Below are 22,713 nucleotides of genomic sequence, written 5' to 3' on the forward strand. Positions count from 1 at the left end.
ATGCTAATTTTGTCTCATTTAGCAGCTGGATACAGAAATGCTCATTAGTTTTAAGAGGGTTAATCCTTTTAACTTTTGCATATTGATATGCCAATTATGCCTAATTGTACAAGAGGCATCAGTCAAGGTAATAGTGCATAAACACATGAAAGTTATTAAGTACATCCCAACATGTAATAAAGTAGGTGTTAATTGGTAGCTGAGTTCTGCGGGCTATTGAGGTGGATAATTCATTGAGAGATGGATCACTTGTAATTTCTCTCCATAATTCCTTTTGCAGTCTCATGCTGTGATGTTTTCATGCTTGTCAAAAACAACTGCGGCATAGTGCCTTTTGTTAAACACAGCCAATAAAATATGTTAGGCATCATTAAATATACTTAACTTTTAAACTTTTTCAAAGGTACAGTTCTTACCGATAATACATTATAGAGATTCCAATAATTTACTCTAACCACTGTCACAAGTTCATAGTTGATGAACATTTTAGCTGGTTTAAAAGCAAAGTCAGGCTGGCAGTGTTGTACCTCCCAGGAGAAATACTTTTAAATGAGAAAGTAAATAAAGGAAAATGCATATCTCATTAGTTACTTTATCTAAGGATGTAGCTCTCACTCACCAAATATAATCACTGGCTTCCTCATGCTAAATTTGTCTACAACACCTGAGGAAAGAATGATTAAAATCACATATTTCTCAAACTCCTGAGATTGCTGTGGGTTAATTTTTTGAGTGAAAAATGGGGAATAAATACAATTGGTAACATGCTACTCAGCAAGTTTATCTCATTTAATAACTCAGTTAGGAAGCTGAATATTTCATAGGCCCCTATGATATTAACAAAACACTCAATTAATAGCTCACATGTTTCTGCAGGGTGACTGGAACTCAGCCTGTCCCCAGCTAACCTATTTCTCCTCGCTCTTGCAATCACTGTGAGAAACAAAATAGATCTGGGGTCCAAAAGAGTGGCTAACATTGCATAAATAATTTTGTAACATCCTATGGCCTCAGCTGCAAGTTACCACCATTATGGAAGAAAATTAACCAGAGGAGACTCATCGCAATCAGTGGGTTTAGTGGCTCAGGATGCGTGCAGGGCCAGCGACACAATTGGCAGTAGAGTTCATCTCTAACTATTTTATTTCAAATCTTCCTAATGACACATTATCAAGACAAAATGGCTTCCTCTCCAAACCTTAAATAGCCACAGCATTTCAATCCTTTAAGCCCACTCCAAATCAAATCATAATTTCCAGGATCGTATATTATTGGGAGATTTTAAGGAAGAGATTTTCACAATTTTTTTTAAGTTATTTTCTCAATTCATTCTTAGCTAATTTTAGCCTCTGGCTTTTCAAAGTGATGGACTGTATTTGGAAGTACAAACACCACATGCTAGCATAACCTCATTATTTTTATGACACTGAAGCATGATAGTAGAGGCCCTTAAAATGAGTCAAAGGTGCTCTTCAGTCTAGCTCCAAATCCACTTTATCACTCTGGATTAAGCCCAGCTCTTCTCTTGCAACTGGGGATATTATTATGACTATAAGTATGCAAGATAAAATGCATTACAAAAACAGTTTTCTCATGCACATTAGGAAAACAAATAAAACAAGACTAATTACCTTTTTTTTTTCTTTTACAAAATTCTGTATGACAAGGAACTTGGGATATTTGGGGTATTTGACTTACAGGTTCAGTGACCTTCCCGACATCGGTGAGGATCATGGATTTACTTTGGCTGAGCCTGTCATGGTGGCTGTTGGCATTTTTGATTCTCATTTGCACAGCTCCTGTGCCTTGGTGTGTAGAATTCAGTGTTTCCACAGAAGTATCAGAATTTGTAGATTTCTGCATATTATAGTGCTATCCTGATAAAATATAAAATGTATTATGTTATTCTAAACATACGCTTTTCCATGAAAACTCTTGATGGAGTGTCCCTAATAATCATCAGGATATTAAAAGTTGATAAACAAGAGTCTCCACCTCTCTGAGTAGTGAAGAAAAAAGTAGTTCCTTTGTAAGTTATTTTGTCAGTTGGGACCTTTACATGTGGATAGCACTATACATAACAGAGGACTTCAGAAGTTTATAGGTAGCACAAAGATAGACTGTTTCTTAATTCTATTAAGAAACTCCTAACAGCAATGAGATACAGTTTTCCTTATATAGAAATGGTGTTGCCAACCAATCGTCTTGAGGATATATGCTTTTTAATCCACAACTTCACTGGTCTATTACCCACTTTACCCCTACATGCTACCATCAGCACCCTTTCTTGGTGAACAAAAATCTCTATGAATAAAGTCAAATTTAAGTGAGTAAAATTGGTGTCAGAGCAAAACAGACCTCAGAGGCCCTACCCCCACTCACAATACTCACAGGGGGAAATTAAAATTCCTCCATCCACTGCCATCTGCCAACTGAACTAGATTTGCTAGCTTAGTTGGACATCGTATTTATAAAGAATATAAAGAAAAAAAAATCAGCACCATTTATTTTAATAGAAGGAGTCTGATTTAGGCAAGAAAATTTAGTATGGACACACTTTAAAGGAGCAGCAATGAGAAAAAATAGAATTTGGAGGAAGAAAACAAAGAGAACTAAACTGTGGCAGCACCAGAGGGTGGACTGGTAGAGCTTTAGCTGAGTCCCTCATCCATAATCCTCTTCAAATGTCCCTCCCCAAAAGTTCCTCAAGTGAACACAACATCTCATTACAAACAGAATGGTTGCAATACAAACACATCTTCTCATTTTCTGGAAACAGCCCTCTTCTTGTCCGATTCTTGTCTCCAAGTCTAACCTAATAGACATCCTATAGGGGGCTCTGAGCACTGTGTACAGTGAGCAAAACTGTGACTAGTCAGTTATGGGAGTGAATGTAATCCAAAAGAAGAATCACGTTTTAAGGAGGCAAGTGTATAGCTACCCCAATGTTGGACAATGAGGCTAGAATCATTCATTCTAATGGCCAAGCAGGCAGACACTAATATGAACAGAAAAGGGAATATTTTGATAGGAGGAAAATTGTTACTTTACAATAAATACCAGTAAGGCAATTAAATGACAACTTAGAAAAGAAGCTAATACTTAGTATCTACTATGTGCTAAGCAATGTGCTCAATGGTTGATTCTCAAAAAACTCCTATAAAATAGCCATTAAACCCATATTTTTATAGAGAAAAAATAATGAGGATCAGAGAGACTCACAATTTTTCCAGTAAAACAGGCAGGCAGAAAGAGGTGGAAGAGCAGGTATTTTATTCCCAAAAGAAGACCCATATGTCTATCAACAGGTGAATAGGTAGACACATTTTAGTTTACGCAATGAAAACAATAAACAATAAAAAGGAACAGACCATTGATGCATAAAACCACATGGATGAATTGCAAATTTATTCTGCCGAGTGAAAGAAACCGAAAAAAAAGAAGAGGAAGAGGAGGAGAGGAGGAGGAGGAGGAGGACGAAGAAGAAGAAGAAGAAGAAGAAGAAGAAGAAGAAGAAGAAGAAGAAGAAGAAGAAGAAGAAGAAGAAGAAGAAGATTTATTATATAATTTCATTTATATAATATTCTCAAAAATGCAAACTCAGGTATGCTAACAGAAAGCTGATCAGTAATTCCTTAGGGAAAGGATAGAGGCAAGTATGGATCACGTTGAGCAAACTTTTGGCGATGATGGATATGTCTGTTATCTTGATTGTGGTGATGGTTTCATAGGCATTTACACATATTAAAAATGAACAAATTGTATATTTTAAACACTTGCACTTTATGATTCCTCAGTTATAACTCACGAAGATGTTTATAGAAAAGTTGTTTTAGTAATTGCTTAGCCAATTTATTTTGCTCTTATTTTCCTTTTTATATGCTTACATGAGTAATGTATTATTCAAAATTATCTAATTGAGAATGCAAGAGTTTTTTTCAATAAGTATGAAATAAAAATTTGAGGTATCTATTAAGAAGAAAATCATATATTTTTCTAGAAAAATATTTTCTCCTCTGAGTGCATTCAAGGGTTGATTTCCCACATTATTCAATAGATTCAAACTCTACGGACAGTGTGTTTGTAATATTGGTGGGTGAAATCACTCAGGCTGAAGCCACTCTCTTCTGGCCAAGAGCATCTAGCCATGGTGTTTACACAGCCCAACCGTACACCATTTATAGGACATGTTGCTTCCTCAGATGCTGGACAAATTTCAGTGTCAAATCAAAATTTGCATTCCTATATTGATTTCACAATCAAACCATAATTTGCCTAGTGATATGCTACTGTCAAAAGGCTGGATTCATTACAAAGCCTTTTATCTGGCATCCCCACCTCTGTTTTCATGGGGACAGGCTGCAGAAAATACTTTCAAGATTTTGCTTTCTTAGATCTTTCCATCAGGCGGATCTCTCTCTCTACCACAATGTTAATGTTATTTCTCTCAATTTGCTCACTGTCTCGCCTCCAGCCCTCACTTCCTTTTCCATCTGACCCTGTCGTTACATTTTGTTGACACCCCCTCCACTCAGTTTGTTCTCCTTATTCTGCTTCCCACGTACTTTGCTCTGCAAGGTCATTAACTTGATGCTATTTCATAACTGTTCTTCTATTGTTAAATATTGAGGGATTTCTATTTTTTCAGACCACTATATTGCTCTGGGAAGATAGAGAAAAATGACACAAAACCTCATCTTAAAGATTTCTATCAATAGAAAACATACATATACCCCTTCGACCTTTATTGAGATTCTCCTAAGTGACAGGCACCATTTTAGAGACTAGAGATAATCTTTGTTTATCAAGGGCCCCAGAGTTTGGTGAGGGCAATAGAGAAACAATCAATAATTAACTAAGAATAGGGCAGTGCCCAGGTGGGGAGAGGAGCAATGGCATTAAACTCAGGTGGAAGTGGGAGGTGGAGAGAGAGGAAGTCCTCAAGAGAAGATCAGATTACACCAGAGCTAAGTCAGTGCAGGCTGGACATTTCTGGCAAAGGATTTGGCAATGCAAAGGTGTGCAGATACCTGGGATATTATAAGGTAGGTATTGAAATATGTCATGAAGGGACATAAAGTACCAGGGAGGTTCAAAGAAAGAAAGAAACAATGGATTTCATAGAGCAGGTAGCATTTGACCTCTCTGTGGGGATATCTGATCATCTCGCTTATCTTTCATCTGGCTGAATGATTGACTGAGAGGCCCATCCCTTCTAACCCAAACAGTACCAGAGGAGCTGGTATTCTAGACACTCTGAGGAAGAGAATGTGTGTTGTCCCGGATGTACATAACACACAACGTTTTTTGTGGATGAATTGAGAATGGAGATGAATTGAGAGGGAAGCAGAGCCCTGCTGCAGGACAGAAGGAGGACGGTTGAGGATGGAAATCTAACAGGATGGTAACGACAGCTGTGCCAGTGGCTGTGGGACCTGTGACTGCTGGACTTGCGGGTTCAGAGATGATTTCCTCTCATTCATCCCATTAGGAGCCTCTCATTCCAAGCAGACAGGGCTGTTTCTAGGCCATATTTTGCAAGTTGTTTTGGGGTCCCACTTAGAGCCCTTCCTTTATTTCCTTTCAACTCCCCAGTTTCCCCCTGCCTACATCCTAACAGTTTTTTCTCTAGTAGACACTCTATAATCCTTTTCATATTTCAGCTGCCAGAGCACCCACTGCAGCATTCACTTAGGCTTAATCTAACTACAGAGTCCAAAATTTATAAAAATTTCCATCATCCATTCTTTCTTACCTATGAATCACTTAGATGTATATGGGAGGGGGATGATTAGACTAGCTAACACAACGTTATATCAGTCAGACTTTCCCTTAACTCTCAAGGAAGCATTTAACTGAATCTCAAACTGGAAACTCTTCTGGCTACATGAAAGAACTATCTTAGAGTAGAAGAACATTGATCAAGTCCACTCTATTTATGCCCTTACATAAATTCAGAGGTGGTAGTATTTGTGACTGGGATGGGACATTAACATTGCATTCTAGAAAATGATGCCTCCTAGAGCTGTATGATGCAACGTCCCTTCCATGGTGGTCTTATTTTTTAGCCTTTATGAAATAAGGTTCTAGGGAAGAAACTCCATTGCAAAGCCTGCTCAACATCGACTCAAAAGAAACCCTCACACCCCAGAGTCCAACTTGACTTGGCTTCCAGAACCTAGGAGCGGTTGTTCTTCCAGGAATATCTGTATTAATTGCAGGGTGTTCTCTCAAAGAGAACGAGGAACTCCAGTTTTGTGAGTCTTTCTGTATTATTATTCCAGAAATATTCACAGGAATCTTAAATTATATTCTGTTGTTCCACCCATGTTTTCGTTCCTCACTGACCTTCAATTTTCTAGATTTGGTAGATTGTACAATCAATAATATTTGCTTATTCTTATTTCTATGTAATTTAGTAACATCAGGCTTATTAACGTCAAGTCGTATTCAGTTTAGGTTTTGCTTGATCTATGTGCCTCTTCAGTATTCCCATTGTTCTTCCTAGAACACGTCACCCACTCATGTCATCATCATTATTGTTACTATTAAATTTTGTTAGAGAAAACATTGATGCCTTGTGTGTTTATGTTCTTAACAGGAGGCATACAGAGCGCTGGTGAATGACTAATGAAAGTATTGAAGAACTGGCTCATTTTGCACGTGTTTGAGATATCCATTGATTTTACTAAACTCTCCAAATAAATATCCCCGAGTTAGAAATTGAAATGTAAATCACTGAAGACTGGCTTCACTATTTCTCTAGACTTCCTGATTGTACGTGCACTAACAGAAGAGCAAGAATACCTTGTGATATTGCACTAGTTCTCCTTTCAATCCTGTTTCAAAACAGGAAGCAGTAATGAGAACTCACTTCATAAAAACAACACGAACTTTGGCTCTGCTCAGACAACGTGGTTCGATGGTGTCCTGGGCTTCTGGGCTTGATTTCCCTACTCGTACTGCAAATAGGAGTGAACATGATATTTCTTCTAATCATAAATTTCATAGCTGCTCTCCCAATTATTTGTTGCATTCTGTTAACTACACTAAGGCTCAGCAGCCTGCCCTTTTGAGTTAGAATGTGTATTTTTGACATCTCTTTCATATCAACAGCATTAAAAGTAAAAATAAATTAAGAAATTTTTGAGCTGGGAAAAACTGGATAGGCACTATGATATAATCTTTATGATGCTGAGCAGAGAAAATGTAGGCTTGGGTATACTGAACACCATCCCCAGGTGTCACATTCTCTTCAGAATAACTCTAAGATGGCACTCAGGGCCCACACACCCCAGCATCCTTGATTTCACCATAGACCCCCAAATCAAGTGGACATCGTGTATGGAAAGAAAAGGTAACAAGGAATGTAAAGAAAATCTGGCAGATAAAATGATCACAGTGTAGCCACGTTAGGTATATGTCGTGCAAGTCTTTCTGTTTAATCATTTATAAATGTTCCTCTGCTTCCTGACAAAACAATACAGATTTAAATGTCTGTTGAATGTATAAATGAAAAACAAATATGGAACCTAGTTTATGCCAGTGTATGTAGCCTGGCAAAGCATTGACAGTAAGAAAATGTCTTTGACCAATTTTCTTACTTTAAAAATGTGTAACTCACCCTTGCTAATATTTCTTAGAGTAAATAAACTATGGATATTTTACGATGTTAGAGGCAGAAAGAAAAGAATGTTTCTTATGTGTTCTGAGGCTAATATTAAAGTATGCTTGGAGATTCATATAATTTTTTAGGGTGACAAATACCATATTTCTATTTCCCAATAGCCCTATGTCTTCTTCTCATTAAAAAATGATCAAATTTATCACAATCTTAGAATTTGCAGGGATTTTTGCTTTGAGAATAGTCTCCTTGAGTTTCAGATTTTGTTAGGTACTTGATATTTTTCCCTAAAAAGAAGGATGCTTCTGCAAGACATAGGTTATCACTGAGAGTTTTGTGAGTAAAATCTCAGAGGCAAGCAATGGCCATACACCCAGGGAATTCCCATTTCATGAGTGTTAGCCTGGGTTTTCACTCCATGGCAAGGGAGCTGTATATTTAGCACATCCACCACGAGGAGCGAAGGTCCCCTCTGCCTAAACATGCACAAACTTTCTCTGGTGACACGACCCCATTCCCTGCTCTGCATGTATTAGAGGAGCTGTTTCTCCAGGTCTGCTAAGAGCTCATGGCAACTCCACAGACAAATAATATTTCTCTGAGAAATTCATTTCTATCCCCTGGAAAGATCTTATGTTGATCTGTGATAGAACAAGTCTGTTCCCCTGTGGAAATGAGTTGTGGTCGTGGTAGCTCCAGTAATGTGTGCCACAACCTCCGCGTCACACTTCCCTGACAGGTCAGTAATTAACTCGCATTGCAATTGTTTGTTGTCTCCACCACAGCAGCCATTTACCAAAATAACATTTTAATTTCAGTTTCCTTCCAGTTCACTTTCCTTTTCTTTTCTCCCTGTGGCTTCTACATCTCTATTAAGTCTAATTTCCCTGACCACTCCGTAAGCTGAGAGAGTGCAATAAAACTCAGTTTCAAAAATGTCGAATATAATGAGAAAGGAAGATCACAGTAAAGGGATGCGACCATAGCCACCCCATTGGGTAACATTGTCTTTGGGCAGGTGTTATATGTAGGAAATGTGATAATAAGTTTTTGCATTTATTTAACTTACAGCAGGGAATCTGGAGTATTTGCTGCATTTGCTGACAAAGTCTGACAAGTCTGCTGCATGGTAAATTGTAATACAGTTATTATCACTGCACATGGCCATCTTAAATGGTGAAAATGTCAAGTAAAATATATTTTAAAAGTAGAATAAGTGTGTGGTAGGCAACCATGATCTTTCTTGGTTCTTAACCTTTCAAACTCCATCCTGTTGGGAGCAAAGCAGCTGATTTTACACTTCAAATATTTATTGAGCCTCTACTCTGAGACATAGACTTTGCCACATTCCACAGGTTCTGCAAAGTTATTAAGCACCCTGCAGTAGAGTTAAGCACAAGCAGGCTTGCCTACCATGAAGTCTGATCAGAGTGCAGTGGAGAATGGGACTGGAGATGATTTTAGGGTGGAGGTGATGTGAGGCTTGGATGCTGTATGATAAACAGGACTCTGAAAGGCAGAGAGGGGATATCAAGAGCAGTGCAGGCTGAGATCACAAGATTTAAGGAAAAGAGGAGTGAACATCCACACAAGATGATACAGTGTTGGTGGCTAAGTGGGAAAGCTATGGTTGATTAAGGCTGCATTAGGAGAACCTGGTGATTTTTATTGAAGAATTGGGATTTTGTCTTACAGATCCTGGGGAAATTTGATGATTTTGTTTAAGGCATAACCCCTTTCTAAGACACTTGATGAAAAGAAATCCACAAGTAAGAATCCTTGACCCCTGAGGCTGCGAAATAAATACAAAACATGCTCGTGGGATGCTTCTTAATTAACTTGAAATCAGAATAAATATTACAGTATCTATTTGTAAACATTAATCTTATTAAAAGAGCACCCTGTGATATGGAAAAAATATTCCAGAATTTTGGGTACTTCACTCTGAACATCTAGGTACATGTTCAATGCTTCTGGTCAACAATCAAATGAAAAGAAAGGTAAAGACTTAAAAGGAATAACTAAATAAAGCATTTAAAGAAAAGGTTCCTAGGGTGCAATTGCATCTAATTAAAGAGATATAAGGAAAATAAAGTTAAGATTAGTGGAACTGCTTCTGAATTTCCCTTTGATGATCGGGCAGGTAGTAAAAAATTGAAAAGCAAATAGGAAGAAAATGCCTGCGCCACTGTAATTACATTTAGGGAGCATTAGAAATTTTATAAAATGGCAATCTTCTTAGATACAGATGAGAGCCATAAGGGGCATAAGTAATGCAATCTTCTCTCTGTTTCCTCTGTCAGTTTTGACCTAATCTAGCAAGAAATGCTGAGCGATGTTCCGCCTTTTCGTACAAGTATCAATTAAGGGAAAACAGGGTGACTATCTTAGGGCGTTGATGAAGAAATGTCACTTAAAGAGAAAACATCAGCTCTAGAACAAGTTGCTCAGCAGCCACAGCGTTAGAAAACACTGGGGAAACAAATGGAGTCTCAGACCCTCGCTGGCACAGGCTACTTCTCTAATCCTTGTTGGGAGAGTATCAAGTGCAAAAAGTAAATTTTAACCTGCGGTTGTCTCAGTTTCCTGGGATTTCTTGTTCTATTGTCTTTCTTTCTTAAAGTGCTTGACTCAGTTGCAAAGTCTTTTTATCAGGCAGATTAAATCTAATCACCCATTGGTTGCAGTTATGCCAGGCTATCTCTATCTTGGCCTGCCCAGGGTTCAAATATGTGGAAGTTGCATATTGCATAATTAGTACTCGACAGTAATTAACAGTAATCAGTAATTGACAACAGTCAAATATGGTTGTCATTTGTTTTATTTAGCAAATTTGCTGTTGTATCTATTAGTCTTTCCCTAATGCTCATCTCTAAACTCTGAATTTATTAGATTGAATTTCAGTGCCAAAAGGGCATGTCTAATGATGGGACACTAATGTCATAGTCTATTGTTGTGAAGGACAATAACTATATCATTAAAATAAAAGTTTTCAGAATATCTCCTTTAATGCATTTAAAAATCAGTTCTCTCTTGCTCAATTATTTGTGAGTAAAATACATTTTAAATAGCTTGTGTGTGTGTGTGTGTGTGCATGCCTATGTTTGCATATAAAGTTCAATGAATTGTCACAAACTGAACACATTCTTCTAATTACAGCCAAACCAAGAAACACAATATTATCGGCACTCCAGAATCCCCCCACAGCTCTGTTCCACTCACTACCCACCTCACCCCACTAAAGCTAATCATTCTTCTATATCTGAACTTTATATCAATGAAAACCTAAAGAGTCTATTTTTTCTTGCTGGGCTTATTTTACTCAAACTCTTATTTGTAAAGATGATTGCTATGCAATATTCTTTTGTGAAGTGCCTGTGCAATACTTTTGCTTGGTTTTAAAATCAGATTGTTTGTCTTTTTCTTACTGATTTATAGGAGTTGTTTGTATATTATAACCATAAGTCTATTTTTAATATATATGTTGCAATAGTTGTCATTTCCCACTTGTGGGTTGCTTTTTCACTCTCTTAGTGGCATCTTTTCATGAATAGAAGTCCTTAACTTTAACATTGTTTAACTTATTATTTATTTCCTTTTACGATTAGTGCTTTTATTGCCCTCTTAAGAGACCCTTGCCTAATTCAAGGCAACAAAGACTATCCCCATGATTTCCTCTAAATGAGTTGTTTCAACTTTTATTTATTTTTAGAACTATGATTCATCTGGAAATAATGTTTGTGTTTGGTGTGATTTTTATATATATATATTTCATATGGAAATAAAGTTACATATATTATATATTTATATATATTATATATTTATATATACATATAATACACACACACACACACACACACACCCCTATACATGTATAAATTGGAAGGACCTGTTGTCTCTCCTCAAAGGATCAGGAACTGGCTTTTCATCTGAAGTGACCAGTTTCTGGAGAGCTCTCCCAGCCACACGTGGTGACGAAAGGTTCAGTCTGAAAGGGCTGACAGTGTCAAGCAATTGCATACATTTGTGGTCACAATCTAGGTAAATATTGGCAACTGGGGATACAAGTTGAATAGGAAGAGTTATACAACAAGTGAGTAGAAACAGTCATCGATAATCTGACGGGGTGGGGAATACTGAGAAGTTCAGATCTGCAGATTGTTATCAACTAGGAGGTTTGTTACTAGGTGGCACAGTTCTCAATTCCGGCTATTTGTTCAGGTCTAGCTCAATTACCCACAAAGGAGATTGGCAATAGAAAGGTAGAACCTCAACCCTAGCAAGAGAGTAAGGCAATGAATGACCAGGTTACCAGCAAAGGAAGTTGTGGTCAAGGACAAAGCAAATGTCCAGTGAGGAAGAGGTGACCTATTGAAGTGCTGGGACTTGTGAATAAGGTAGGAATGCACTTGATTTGTACATCACGAGCCCAGACCAAAAGATGAGATCACTCATTACAATTTATTGTTGAATCCACAAAACCCCATTCCACTAGAATTAAAGATTGTCTGTATTAAGTTAATGTTTCACCTGAGAGTAAGGGTCACAAATAACCAGTTCCAGATGTGCACATGCTTCTGGTAGTAAAGAGAAAGAGAGCTATAAAGCAGTGATTCTCAATGGTCAATGTGTGGAGCTTATTAAATATGCAGACTTAGCTGAATCTTCCACAGATATTCCCATTTAAGGAGAATGAGGGAGAGGCTGAGAAATTGCATATTTGGTCATAACCCCTAAGGGATTCAGCTGCACCCTTTTTTAAAAAGTTATTTTTATAAAAGTTTATGTAAGTTATCCTTTAATTTTATATGTGCATTATTCTGAAATAGTTACTCATTACTATAATGTCTTATTTTTACAGCCCATTGCTGCTATCTTCATTTTGTTCATATTACTGCTCTAATTAATTTTCCTGGGAATGAAAGTTGACTTTAGAATATGCTGGTGAGGGGGAGGGGTATGGGCAATAGTTGGAAATAGTGAGAGATGAATGAGTATGTAGCTAAGTAGGTAAGTAAATAGATAAATAGACACATAGGTGCATGAAAACGATGCTGTAAATATTCTATTTAAGACTAATTAAAATATGGTACTTTGTCAACCAGATCAACATCCAGTCATAAATATTGCTGGAAAATAAATTCTTTTGCATAAAAGAATACCCAAAGAGATCCTAGGCAATCTGGGTCTATACACAACTTTGAGTGCAAGAGTGCTTTTATATTTTTGTTTGCTTATTTATATCATGAACTTGGTAAGTGTGAGTAAAATAACATCAATTTCAACACTTAAAAAATAGTTCATAAAAGGAATGCTTGTACACTGTTGGTTGGAGTACAAATTAGTTTAACCATTGTAAAAGACAGTATGGAGATTTCTCAAAGAACTAAGGACAGAAATACCATTCGACCCAGCAATCCCATTACTAGGTATATACCCAAAGGAATATAAATCATCCCTTTATGCATATGTATATTCATTGAGGCAACTATTCACAGTATCAAAGACATAGAATTAACCTAAATGCCCATCAACAATAGACTGGATAAGAAAATGTGGTACATATACACTACGGAATACTATACAGTCATAACAAGAATGAGATCATGTCCTTTGCAGGTTCATGGATGGAACTGGAGGCCATTATCCTTAGCAAACTAACACAGGAACAGAAAACCAAATACTGCATGTTCTCACTTATAACTGGGAACTAAATCATGAGAAGTCATGGACACATAGAGGAGAACAATACATACTGGGGCCTACTGGAGTTTGGAGGGTGGGAGGAGGGAGAGGATAAGAAAAAATAACTAATGGGTACTAGGCTTAGTACCTGGGTGATTAAATAATCTGTACAACAATCCCCCTGACACAAGTTTATCCATGTAACAAACCTTCACATATATCCCTGAACTTAAAGTTAAAAAAAAAAAATAGTGTATGGGAATGCCCATCCAATTTCAGTTCCATTGCTTTTTGCAGTAGGTTCTGCATAGAATGGCTTAGCATGTACTCTTATTACTGTGAAGTTGGTCCCAGTGTCTTGATGGTTTTCTATTTCTTTTTCCAGAGGTGGATGATTTAGCCCTGAGGTGGTTCAAGTAATTGTCTGAGGGACAAAAAAAAAAAAAAAAAGAAAAAAAAGAAAATGGTTCTCCTTGATAAAGACCAAAGGAAGTTTGGTGTGAGAAAAAAAAAAAAAATATTCCACAAAATAATGTATCCTCAGGCTTCCTTTCAAGAAGTCCAGATGATCAAAATGGTGAAAAAATATTTGCCAGTTCACATTACTCAAATTGAAAATTTTTACTGAGTTTCTCAATCCTTTTCTTTGAAGATAAAAGATACGATATACCATGTCCATTGTACACCTTAAAATGTACCCTCTTCTTTCCAGGATGAATTACTGAAGGTTCTCTTGATACCTTTAGTCTCTTGAAGCGATTCAACTGCCTTTTCAGGAATCTTAATCTAGGAGCTATCTGGGGGGCTAGATACTCCACTTAAACAAGTTTAGTTTGTTTTTTCTTCCTCAAAGTATAGTTCCCAGGCTTCTCCCCTCAAGGCGAGAGGCAGAGGAGGAGATGGTTACAGATGTGATATAACTAACAGGTTCCAGTTAATTGAGTGCTACTGTAATTTGAATCAGTGTAGCCAAATTTCTGTCTAAATTTAGGTGCTTCACAAAGTGAAATATAGGATATTTGCTTGGACACATTAAATTTAAAAATGCATAAATATTTAGAATATTAAATAGTTGGGAGAATTATCCATTTAATTTAAAAATCATTGAACATTTTTCTTCTCTGTCTTGTTTTATTTACTTACATCCTTTGTTATAACTACGTCTGAGACAGAGAATCTAATCTATTAAAGGAGAAAACATGTGATGAAATGGGTTATGCAACCAAGCCCCAGCTACATTTCCCCATCTTGTGCACTTACTGGTGGGTTTCTTGTGTGTATTTTTGTGTGTGTGTGAGCTTGCACACATGTATGTGTATTTAAATGGTTGCCACTGTTACTATCACAACACGACGTATGAAAACCTCTCTCTCATCTCCCTTACAACAGTACATCCACACATTCTGATCCATACCCTACCTACATCATGTGATTCAAAAATAACAGTCGATGCAAAGACAAACGTATTTGTTATGACTTAGCCAAGTTAAACTTTTACAGACATCTTTTAATGATTTTTTTTAAAAAAATGCTTTGGGGAGGGTTGGCAGCAGAAGAAAGTTTGTTCTTTCAATTTAGGAAAATGAGCCCAGTCATGCAAGCTAGACAGACACAACAAGGACCTAAATGAAGAAGCTATACATAAATGGATGTTTTTTTCACAGAATAATCTAATGCTCCAGTCAGTCTCTAAACATTTATTAGGATTTATTGCATATACAGAAGTTATTTGGAGGACTCCAGTTCTCTCTAATCATTACCCTCTGCTCCTGTTTTTTTAGGAGCAGCTATAAATTCAAGAAGAGGTGGAAAATCGGCAGACTGCCAACCAAATTCAACCCACAGACATATGTTGTTGGGCCTGAACAATGTTTTGGAACGTTTTGAATCAATTTCCAATTGAAAAATGAGGGTTGTTACTTTTAAAAAAACAGAAAAGTATGTCTATATGTCTTCTCTTGAAAATTCATAAAATGTGGCAAACTGATCCAGGTGTGTATGGTAAGAGACAGCTGCGGGTGGACAGCTTCTACATCCTATAGACGAGACATCATATAGACATTCTCTTGTCTACGGGTCCTCTCCTACCCACTTATCTTGTATAGATATCCCGACTGGCCTGGAGACATTCCTGACTGTGGCTCGTAGTGTCAATCACCCCTAGGAACATTGCTCCTCTGATGTATGGGCTGAATGGTGATTGTGCTGCATATGAAGTCAATATTATTTTCAGTATTTCATTATTTTTAAATCTAAGCTGGTAAGATGGCAAATGAAGAGCAGAACCAGGAGACTGCATTTGCATTTGCATTTGTACTACTGCTGTAGAAAGAGGATCGTCAAACATTAACACTACTTCATTTATTCTTACAATTTTCTCAACATGATCTTAGTTACGAGTAGGATATTGTGCTGTGCTCTTTGTTCTTGCTAAAGCAAGTTCCCCTTTTCCTCCCTCTCTCTTCTCTGCCTCCTCTACTGTTTCTATTATATTTTGGCAGATAATTATATCCTGCCTTCTATTGGTTTCTGTTCTCTATTTGAGCTGTGTGTCTCTTCTGCCCAAATTGACTGGGCTCCTTGAAGTCAGACACTGTATTTGTCAGTGTTGTTGCTCTGTATTGTACTTAGGACATTACAGACACTTGGTCCCATGCCTTACTCTCATTAATTCAATGCCCTAATACCAATTGCTTTCAGAATTAGGACTGAAATTGGTATAGTCATTCAGCACTGTCTGAAATCCCCTGCCTCGAACTCCCCGGGCCATGAGCATTTCCAGCATGTGCAAGTTTGCCACCAAGATTAGAATGGCTGTGACTCCCAGTCCCAAGTGTTGTTGGATTCCTGTGTTTCCTGCTTACCTCTCCACATCTAAAGCTGCCAGATGTATGCACCTTACAGCTCATCATGGTCAGGAGAAGTCAGACCACTGCATTTCACCTTCCCCCATCCCTGCTTCAGGGTGTGTATGCTCTACACAGCTGCCATGCTGACTGGTCTCCAGGTTTTTTGTCAAGCTGGTTTCCCACCTTGAACCTACTGCCCACTTGCTAATCCCCTTTGCTAATGCCAGACTTCAAACCTAAAGCTCAAGGCCAGCTGGCCATAGGATACAGCAAGCTTTCTGTGGACAGCACCGTAGCTGCTTGTCTCCCCAGCATTTTGTCAGCACACGGGTTCCCCTCTGCCACACCTTGCTCTCATTAAGTGGATGCGCTAACACCAATTGCTTTCAAAATTAGGACTGAGTTGGGATATTCATTCAACCTACATATATGGAATCCTGAGTTGGTTTCCCCAAAGGAAAATTAAACAAAAGAAAGAAACAAAAAAAAAAAAAGACAAAAGACTTCTTTACTGGGTTAGCAACCCACACTCTCAGGACTTCCTAGTTTCCTTTGATATGTTTCCTTCTCAGATTCATTTTTCTAGGACCCTAGTAGATCTGTCTTGTGGACTATCTACCTTACTACCTTACCACTCCATGCAAAAATTTAGATTTAAAATAAAAGTGCATGAAGAGAACTCTACTTTCTTTTCTCTCCTTGTGTTTGCCGTTTTTCTTTGCTTCATTTTAATTTCAGGCCTAAGAGTCAATGGCTGCCTACCTGTTTTTGAATTGTTTTATGTGATAAATATTAATTCTTCATAATTAAAGGGTATTTTTGGTGAGGGTACATCTTGAGCTGCTTGAAGGAAAATTACCATATCAACCAAAAATTGGTAAACAAACAAGAAAAGAGTTATCTGTTCTTCCCTTTGCCCACACAGCTATACTATACTCCCCCACACAGCTGTATTGAGAAAATGAAACTAATAGCAAGAAATTGCTTTTGATGAGTTTCGTAATTTTATCATAATACTTAGAATCGAAATAAACCAAAATATCATAGCATGATTTTTACATCATAGCGAAGAAAAAAAAAGTCGCTCTTTGATTCAAGACCTGATAAAGCAATTACTGCTGCTACTCTTACCACTGCAATTAACCTTTTTAAAGTGATTTATTATGTGCCTCATGCAGGGTAAACATTTTTACATACATCATTTTATATTTTTTCCTTGGGAGGAAACTCACCATTTTACAGATGAGCCAATGCAGACTCAGAAAGATTAAGTAACTTGCCCAAAATAACATAGAGTATCTAGCAAGTGGTAGGGCCCAGAGTTGAATTTTATTTTTTCTGACTTCCCAGCTTGTGCTTTTAATACCACTACTATCTCTGTAAGAAAGAAAAAAGTTCCGGACTAAAATTTGAGAAAAAGTATGTTTTAATGGCTCTACCTGAAATGTGTTCTAGCCCTTCTGTGTCCTCCCACAATTCAATTTCTCCATGCTTCATTGCCTTTTTCTATGAAGTCTACTAAAAGCTCCCACTTTCTCACTGGCTTTCTAGAATTACCAAGTGAAATAACATATGCAAAATGACTTTTAAAACTCTAAATAGAATATACATAGATGATAGACATTATTTACCTGTATTAGTTAACTCAAACCCAACTATCACCCTAAAGCCTTAAGATACATTTATAAGAAGCAAAATAATGAGGCAAGGGAAATAGCAATATAAAAGCATGAGACTCTTTTGCCATAATCTAGATAAGACTCAATAGATGACCAATAGTGACCATGACGATACGTGCAAATGGAAAGAAAGGAATAAATGCTGCTTGAGTATGGCAATTGATTGGATGTATGGAATAAGTGGTATGGAATACATGACATGGATGATATCATGTCATTTAACAATATGACTTCAGGAGTAGAGATGTAATCGAAATTGGAAGGAAGGCAAAAATAACCCTTGGGAGAGGCCATGGATTTAATATGGGACATAATCGGTTTAACCTGCTGATGGGACATCATAGAGGAAGTATCAAGTGACAATTAGAAATAAGGAAAAATTTTGACAGAGACACCAAGGCTAAAGACAGAAATTTAAGGACCGTATTTGAGGGATGAAATTGAAATCATAAGAACGTCAAAAGAGAGACCAAAAAGAAGATGGCTTAGAGCTGTGGCATCCATCAGAAATATAATATGAGCCACACATGTAGTTTAAAAATTTCCTGTAGCCACATTGGAAAAGTTAAATGAGATAAGTGAAATTAATTTTAATAATTTTATTTAACCCAGTACTTCAAAATATAATCAATGGAGCATGATTAAATGCCAAAATATTAATTAAATATTTTACATTTTCGTTATTTGTACTATGTCTTCAAAATCTGGTGTTTATTTTACACTTAATTCATACTAGCCCTTCTTCAAGTGCTCAATAGTCACTTGTGCTAGTTGCTACCATATTGGATAGGTGGATCTAAGAAGGAATTTTTGAGAATTAAGGGCCAGGGGGAGACAGAGAATCCAGAGGAGACCAGAAAAAGAGAAATAGGAAGGACACCTGCGGTATGGCAAAAACCAAGGCAAAAGAACATTTTCTTCCTCACATGTTTTACAACACCTCTGCATAGGCAATACATGCAGAGAAGAAACAACAGGTTTCCTACAGATGGCATTGTTTTAGACATCAAACAAAGTAGGATTCTTTTAGAGCCTTTTAGACTCTAGGGCCTCATGAATAAAGTTCAGCATTGCTTAACTGCTAACCCTTAACAGGCTTCAAAATTATAGCATGGCATACTGAAAATAACATGGACTTTGCATTACCCAGATCTATCTACAAATCATGACCCAGCCTACCAAAAAGCTTTGTAAATTTGCATATTTAATTTCTTAACCTTAGCTTCCTTATCTTTAAAATGGGCATACAAATTCCTTTACATGATTTTTGTGGATACCAAATGCAATTACGCATGAAAATTCTTGTCCCATAATCTACACAGAGTAAGTCATAGCTATGATGATAATTATTAAGAATCTCACTCGAATAATTTATATTGATGAATTTCTCAAGCAAGTGTAAACATCTTGAGAATAAGTTAATATTGTCTAGTTTTGGTAACAAGTATAGTACTTACCACAGTGCTTGAGACACCACTGAGGTAATCACCATACATTTTTTCCTTTAATGTTCTACTTTAGGAGAACCATCAAAGTATGAATAGGTGGTATTATACAGAAGCTCAGATTACTCGATTTCCCCCAGTGCATTTAGCAGAGAGCTGAATTTGGGTTCCATTGCTCAGTTTCTAGTCTTTAAAATTCTAACAAGAAATTAACTAAAGCAGAAAGATAAATGAACAGAGACAGAAGTTTCCCTTGACTCAGCACCCAATTTCCTGAGCATTCTACCTTCCATAGCTCTTTTAAAAAGATGTCCTGTTTTGACTCTTTTAGGAAATGGATTTAAAGTGAACATAAAATTAGTCAATTTTAATACCATGGTTTTAGTAAAATTGCTTAAAATTTAAATACTTAGAGGTAGTTGCTGTTTCTCATCAGTTTATGGCAATATGTTTTCAGCTGGTGGGTTATTTCCTCCATTTTTCAGAAGCATATAATGGATACAGAATTCGAACCCAACCTTTCATCACTGCCAACTTACAAAAACTGTACCATATATATAGTACATATAGTGTCACTTATTTGAAATATATTTCTAGCTTCTCTTCTGCTAAATTACCCTATTTTTTAGACCAGGAAAAGTCACACGTCTCCAGAAGGTCTTCCTTGATTCTATAGCCCAAAGTGAATCTTTATGGCATTTATCCTTTCACTAAACAAATATTTATTGATGTTATCATACGCCTACCGTTTGTTCTGGGTTCTAGGTATTTAGTAGTAAAAAGACAGGCAAGGCCAATACTCTCATGGACCATACATTCTAAGGTGAAAATAGCCACTAAACACTGAAAAATAAATAATAAATTCCATATCCAAACTAATATGAAGGAAAACAAAAGCAGAGTAATGAGATAAGGAGGGCCTCGCAAATCATGAAAGGAGATTGAATTTGATTTGAAGTATAATAGATAGTCATTTGGGATATTATAGTAAAAATTGGTTGAAGTCTTAAAATGGCCACTCTGTCTACTCCTTGGACAATGACTATTGTGGGGAAGATAGAAGCAGGGAGGAGAGTCAGGAGAATCCTGCAATAACAGCAGTGGAAGTGGAAAGAAGTGACTGAATTCAAGATATTCTGATGTACCTATACCTCTTGCTTAATGTCTAACTCATTCCCGTGAAATATAAAGCTATTCAATAAGAGCCTAAGGGACGGGTGCGGTGGTTCACGCTTGTAATCCCAGCACTTTGGGAGGCCGAGGCGGGCGGATCACGAGGTCAGGAGATCGAGACCACGGTGAAACCCCGTCTCTACTAAAAAATACAAAAAATTAGCCGGGCGTGTTGGCTCACGCCTGTAATCCCAGCACTTTGGGAGGCCAGTGAGGACAGATCGCCTGAGGTCAGGAGTTTGAGACCAGCCTGGTCAATATGGCAAAACCCCAAAAAAAGAGCCTAAGATTTCCAATCACTTATAAGTATAAAAATATATCAATAGAACCTCAAAAAAGGATTCAAGTACATAATAGCAACAATTTGAAAGAAGACAAATTGTAAATAAAATGTAATATAAAAGGAGTTTTTATTTATTACATTTTCTTTTTCCATATCTTTTTCTTCACTAATATTTTTAAGGATTGCAAGACTTATACGGTTTTCGTGCCCTCAAAGTATACTTAATAACAAATTACAGCACAAGAGTCACCTGGGGGGCCCAACAAAAAGGTTGTAAACATTGCCACCTCTTCAACCTTCTTGAATTAATTCAAACATGTACAAATCAACGTTGTTTCATATGCTTCTTGTTATTCTCTCTAACTTGAAACCAGAGAGTAAATTGGTGTGTGTGCTTTTATCTGAAGTTTGATGTTCATCCAAGTGTCAGGTTGTGCTGTTTAGCAAGAATTTTTTGAGAAAAGTCATAAATAAAAATAAAAAATAAAAGAAATATTAGCCTGAAAAAAAAAAGATATAACACCTTAAGGCCATTATTGAGAAAAGTCACGTGAACAGTATAATGAAAACTAAGTTTATATTTTACAGGCTCTACTTATTGCTGATAAACTAGATGAAACTTTGGGTAGGAAGTAGTAGGGAAAGAGTAGAATCAAGGATAATTCTCAGACTCTTGTCCTGAAAAGAGAGATGAATATGGTGTCATTAACTAAGGTGGAGGCAAAAAGGAAAGAAGCAGGCTGGGATGGGGGACAGGTGGGCAGTAATTAGGAGATTTGCTTTGAGTACTGTATATACTCATTTTGATGTCTCTATGAGACATTCAAGTGGAGATGATGAATGGGCAATTGTATTTATAGTTTTACTGCTAAGAGAAAAGATTTGGTCTTGAAATATAATTAGTACAGAGATAACATTTAAGGTCATGAAACTAAATAAAATCGCAAAGGAATAAACATAGAAGACAAGTAGAAATCCAAAGACTGATCTCAGGATGTTCCAACATTTAGAGAGCTGGATGATGAGAAAGTGTTAGCAAAGGATACAGAAAGAGCATTCAGGTAGTTTGGAGGAAAACTGGAAGAAAAAAATATCCCAGAAGTCAAATGAAAAGAGAGTTTCAAGAGGGAAGGAGTATTCGATAGCATCAAATGCAGCTCAGACAGTGAACAATATAAAGATACATAAATGGCTATTAGATTTGGCAAAATGAAGACCTTTGGGATTCTGTCAATGGTATATTCTATAATATTTCTATGGCACTGGAGTTATATGTATAATTGATATTTAGATACTTATCTTTGTGTACCTCTTACCTACTAAACAGTTTTCATTGGCTAAGTAGTATACCTAATTCTTTGTATCTCCAGCAATTCTTAGGACAACATAGTATACTTAAGAGTTCAAAATTATTTATGGAGTTGAATTGAATTGGACTAATAACCAGCGAAAGATAAAAAATAATTTGCAAAATCCACAATTGTATTGTGTGTTACTGATAAGGATAAGTTTTAAAATAAGATATTCTGTCTAGTTTTTGACATGTAGAAAATACTTTCATCAGATGAACTTTCCTACCGTTTAAGCAAAGATAGAAATTGTGAAGCATGTATTCCCTCAAATTCCTCTCCTCACTGAATCTTATTTATATCCAGTTCGTCTGCATTCACGCTCATTAAAGTGCTCTCTCTTCTGTTTAAGGTTAATTCATCTACTTGAGCCAGTGATTATACCCATCTGTCTTAGTCTCCTCTGAGAGGTTCCTTTATTTTCATTCCTTTTCTCCTCCTTCACTTAACATTCATATTTTATCCCCCTTTTAAGCTACTGTCTATTTCAAGCTTTAGAAAAGGAATACAGCATTTAGGCCGGGCGCGGTCTCTCACGCCTGTAATCCCAGCACCTTGGGAGGTCAAGGTGGGCAGATCACGAGGTCAGGAGATCGACACCATCCTGGCTAACACCGTGAAACCCC

General features: G+C 36.9%; 1 protein-coding gene across 1 annotated transcript in view; it reads right to left on the reverse strand.

Moving 5' to 3' along the window:
- Positions 1-22,713, reverse strand: part of ARHGAP15 (Rho GTPase activating protein 15) — a 645,466-nt gene that overhangs the window by 617,057 nt on the left and 5,696 nt on the right. Inside the window, exon 2 of the mRNA XM_032145612.2 lies at positions 1,699-1,877. Within this exon, the coding sequence (XP_032001503.1) occupies positions 1,699-1,863 (165 nt within the window). The 5' untranslated portion in view covers positions 1,864-1,877. The remainder of the gene's footprint in view (positions 1-1,698; positions 1,878-22,713) is intronic.

The sequence above is a fragment of the Hylobates moloch genome, unplaced genomic scaffold (genome assembly GCF_009828535.3).
Source record: "Hylobates moloch isolate HMO894 unplaced genomic scaffold, HMol_V3 SCAFFOLD_24, whole genome shotgun sequence".
NCBI classification, from domain to species: Eukaryota; Metazoa; Chordata; class Mammalia; order Primates; family Hylobatidae; genus Hylobates; species Hylobates moloch.